This window comes from Ammodytes marinus (genome assembly GCF_949987685.1).
Source record: "Ammodytes marinus genome assembly, contig: scaffold_256, whole genome shotgun sequence".
NCBI lineage: Eukaryota > Metazoa > Chordata > Actinopteri > Uranoscopiformes > Ammodytidae > Ammodytes > Ammodytes marinus.
In genome coordinates this window covers 15,001-20,000 of record NW_027648057.1, presented here as the reverse complement: position 1 = coordinate 20,000, position 5,000 = coordinate 15,001, and the positions used below count along the sequence as shown (strand labels likewise).

Genomic DNA, 5,000 nt, shown 5'->3' with positions numbered 1-5,000 from the left:
CTCTTTTTGATTTTTTTTGAAGATGTATAGGGAGGTTTGTTGGGGCTTTTTCTTCATCATATATAAAAAAAAAAAAAAAAAAAAAAAAAAAATTATAAAAAAAAATTTGCCGATTTTTTCTTCATGATATTATTATTATTATTACATGGCGTCCTCCATCATCATCATTGCGTCCTCGTGATCCGATTTGGTTTCCGTAGTCTTCCCGTCCAGTGAGCTATCGTCCATCGAGTGTTCCCCGTTTTCCTCCAACGTTTCCGGGTCTGTGTCCACCATGCTCTTGCTCTCCTCCTCTTCCTCCTCAAAATCATCCTCCCTTCTTCCAATCTTCCCATAACTCTCACTCTCTGCACCTTCCTTTCTTCCCTCTCTCATTCCTCCCACCCCTCCCCCGTTCATACCCCCCTCGTGCCTAAGAATAGCCTCTCCGTGGCCCCCCATTTCGGGGTAGCCTTGCGGGGTCATGCCTTGGAGGTATGCCCTGCTCATGAGTAGCTCGGTGGGCTCCATATGCCCCTTGTCGCGGGCCTCTCTTTCGGCCGCCTCCCTCTCTTCCGCCTCCCGTTTGCAGTATGAGTAACGATGGTTCATGTGCTGCGAATACGACCCCGAGTGAGAAAAGCGCTTGCCGCATTTGTCGCACTGGTAGGGCTTCTCCCCCGAGTGCAAACGTGAATGCTCGATCAGATGGTGCTTGTGCTTGAAAGCCTTCTTGCAGATTTGACACTGGTGAGGCCTCTTGCCTAAAAGAAAAAGACAAAAAAGAGAGAGAGAGAAAGAGAGAGAGAGAACGTGAGTGGGGTTGCTTTTTTTTTCTTTTCGCTACAGAACACACACACACATCAACACAAAAAGTAATTTGAAGAAAAACAAGGCAAAAAAAATTGTCTAAGAAATGGTATCACATCCAACTTTTTCGACACACGATTAAGGCATTATTTGCTTATTCAAATGTGTTCAGAGAGAGAGAGAGAGAGAGAGAGAGAGAGAGAACGTGAGTGGGGTTGCTTTTTTTTCTTCGCTACACAACACACACACACACACATCAACACTAAAAAGTAATTTTAAGAAAAACAAGGGAAAGAGAAAGTCTAAAAAATGACATCACGGGCGGTATTTAATCCAGCTTTTTCGACATACGATTTTAGGGGACTATTTGTTTATTCAAATTGCGAGCATGTAGAGAGAAAATAAAAAGCAAGAGAGAGAGAAAGAGAGAGAGAGAGAGAGAGAAAGAGAGAGAGAGAGAGAGAAAAAGAGAGAGAGAGATAGAGGCAGAGAGAGAAACAGAGAGAGAAAGAGAGACAGAGACAGAGACAGAGACAGAGAGAGAGAGAGAGAGAAAGAGAGAGAGAGTGACGGAGAGAGAGAGATAGAGGCAGAGACAGAAACAGAGAGAGAGAGAGAGAGAGAGAGAGGAAGAAAAAGAAAGAGAGACTGGAGAGTGTAATTCGCATTCACATTCGGGCGCCCTGCATTATATAAATGGAAATTCCCTTCCCTGTGGTTACAGCATTGGCGAAAAACTCACAGAAAAAAACCACAACTACTTATTTTCGGACGGCGTGCCTCTACTGATGAATGCAAATATAAATAAACTGGTGCAAGGCAAACAAATAGGGAAGGCGCGACAAAGGGAGTAAATATATTTTAGGATTGAGCGAAGGGGCTCTAGGCAAAAGAGGGGGGTAACACTGCTTATCTCCAAATACTATTCAAGTTCATGGGAAATGCCTGGGACTATGTAAAAGAGTTTTTTTTTTGGGATGGGATGGGGTGATGTTCTGTGTGTGTGTGTGTGTGTGTGTGTGTGTGTGTGTGTGTCTGTCTGTCTATCTCTGTGTCTGTCTCTCTCTCTCGCTGTCTGTCTCTCTCCCTCCCTCCCTCCCTTTCTCTCTCTGTCTGTTTGTCTATCCCTCTCTCTCTCTCTTCTCTCTCTGTTTCTCTCCCTCCCTCTCTCTCCCTTTCTCTCTCTCTCTCTCTCTCTCTCTCTTCTCTCTCTCTCTCTCTCTGTGTGACAGGCCATTTCGAATGCCAAAAAAACCTCGAAATACGAAACCCCAAATGCTTTCACCACAAAGGGCAGGGTGAGATGTGAGATGTGAGATTTGAGTAAGTGAGTGAGTTTTTTTTTATATGACACACGGCCATAAACTTGTCTGGCTAAATAAATGTTACCGGCCGCTCGTCTGGTAATGTGGGCCCTAAACTTAAAAGGCCTTCCACTCTAAAGGTTAAAAGACTCAAAGAGAGAGAGAGAGAGAGAGAGAGAGAGGGGGGACAGAGAGAGAGAGAGAGAGAGAGAGAGAGAGAGAGAGAGAGAGAGAGAGGGAGAGAGAGCTTATAAACCTGCTTCTTTTAATTAGATTTTTTTTCTTCTAAACATCTAATTTGGACTTCAATCACTTTTTTGTTAATTTATCCCGTATGCTTAGCACGTGTGGAAATATGGCGTCCTGCCTCTCACACAAAACACATGACTATCTATCTATCTATCTATCTATCTATCTATCTATCTATCTATCTATCTATCTATCTATCTATCTATCTATCTATCTATCTATCTATCTATCTATCTATCTATCTATCTATCTATCTATACTCTTTATTTTTACTACACTACATACTAAAGTACAGAAGAGTTTTAGTCTTTTTCCTACACTACATACTAAAGTACAGAAGAGTTTTAGGGCCACAGACAGGAGAGAGAAAATAAAATCAGATAAGGAAGATTTGTTTTCATAATGTCGAGAAATGTCAAGAATAAAGACGAATACTCCAAAATGCTATTGGAGTTAGTGGGGGCATTTATGCATTTTCAGCATACTACAATTGACCTGCATGTATAGTGACATCCTAAATCTTTTTTTTTGGCATACTAAATACTAGGGAAGTATGGGGATTGGAACGCAGGGTGCATTTAAACAAAAAACAACACATATACTACAGGGAAATGGGATTTAAAAAGAATTGCGTTCTAAGTGAGATACAGGGGCGAAATGTTGAGATAACACCGCAAAAAAAAAAAAAAAAAAAAAAAGTAATTTCATTTTTTTTTTTTTTTTTTTTTTTTTTTTTAAAGTTTGTTGAAGTATTCTTTCAAACATTGCACCCTCCCTTCCCTTTTATGTCCGAGCAGATAACATGAAAGGCTGCATGAAACACAAAACGCTCTAGCTGTACAGATAACGGATATAATAAATGATGCAACGCAGTGAAAGAGGAAGAATATCTCTGTGTATAATAACTATAATGAAAGACTTTTTATCAGGGCTCCGAGCCTTTTCTGAAAACTATCCTTCACTGATTTGAATCTATCGGCAATAATAGGCCTGATGGCTTTCTCTCTCTCTCTCTCTCTGTCTTTGTTTCTCTCTCTCTTTCTCCCTTCCTCTCTCTCTCCATGTCTCCCTCTCTTTATCTCTCCCTCTCTGTCTCCCTCTCTTTGTCTCCCTCTCTCTCTCTCTCGCTTCCTCTCTGTCTCTCGGCCTTTGTCTCTCTCTGTCTCTCTCTCTCTCGCTCCTTCCCTTTCTTCCTCTGTCTCTCTCTGTCTCTCTCTCTCTCGCTCCCTCCCTTTCTTCCTCTCTCTCTCTCTCTCCCCATCTATAGGCCCGATAGCGGCATTAGGAAGGGGCCTTTATATATACGCTGGCTTTATGTATTGAGGTGAATTGACGTGTGTGTGATGTCTCTCCCTCTCTTTCTCTCTCTCTCACACACAAACACACACACACACACACACTTTTTCTATCTCTTCCCCTCTCTCTCCCTCCCTCTCTCTTTATCTCTCCCTCCCTCTCTCTCTTCCCCTCTCTCCCTCTCTCCCTCTCTCTCTTTCTCTCTCTTCCTCCCTCTCTCTCTCCCTCTCCCTCTTTATCCCTCTCTCTCCCTCTCTCTCTCTCTCTCTCTTGATGTGTGTATTTTAAGATAACAAAAGGCTTAATACAGCTGGGGTATGATTAGAAAAATAACAAAAGTGCAATCGCTTCAAATAGATAGTTGATAGTTGAAGAATGTGCCTATGATACCTGCGTTAATTAATTAATACGCATTATCTCTTTTATATGTTTAGAAAAATGAACACACAAGAACGCTTTTTAAAAAAAATCACAAAATACATTATAATTGTAATATAATGGCATATCATTTCAAACCCTGTCGATGAAAAAGCAAGTTAGGTGTCGGATTACAATATATATATATACAACTTAAAGGTGTAGTCAGTGATTCTGGAGAACGCTCGTTGTCAAAATCACTTTTTCTTTGGGTCAAAATCAGTGAATATCTCCTCATGATCCACTATACCTAGGCTCTGTAAACTGGTATGTAAACAAAAGGGGGGCCCCACCGTATAGCTATAGCAACATGCCTGTTTACAGAGTCTAGGCTGTGTATTAACATTAACATCTATTCCAGTACACACAGGTAAGCGGGGATCATGAGGAGATATTCACTGATTTTGAACGAGAAAAGAATAATCCGAATTGAATTTCAAATCACTGACTACCACCTTTAAGTCTTAAACAAACAAAATCAGAAAAGAAGAAAAAAGAAAGAATAAATATATATAAATGAATAAATATATATTTTCAGGAGGAATTTTGGGAAAACATTTAAAACACAAAACATTTTAAAAGGAAAACAAGATACACAGTGGAGGAAATAAGTATTTGATCCCTCGCTGATTTTGTTAAGTTTGCCCACTTGGAATGAAATGAACGGTCTATAATTGTAATGCTAGGTTTATTTTAACAGTGATAAGACTAGAATATCAGAAAGAAAATCACATTAAAAAAATATATATATATAAATTATTTTGCATTTCATTGAGTGAAAAAAGCATTTGATCCCCTAGAATTATATATATAAAAAAAAAAATCCGAGCATTAAAATTATAGACCGTTCATTTAAACCTGCAGTGTGTAGAATTTTGGGTTTTATTTCCTAGCAGATTTTGTAGAAAGTAATTATAATATCCATAAGTACATTTAATTTAGTGC

The 5,000-nt window shown here is 39.8% G+C and overlaps 1 protein-coding gene across 1 annotated transcript in view; it reads right to left on the bottom strand.

Moving 5' to 3' along the window:
* Positions 1–57: 57 nt before the first annotated feature.
* zeb2b (zinc finger E-box binding homeobox 2b) overlaps positions 58–5,000 on the bottom strand; it is a 19,897-nt gene continuing 14,954 nt past the window's right edge. The window contains exon 5 of the mRNA XM_080055002.1: positions 58–743. Coding sequence (XP_079911128.1) covers positions 142–743 — 602 coding nt within the window. The 3' untranslated portion in view covers positions 58–141. The remainder of the gene's footprint in view (positions 744–5,000) is intronic.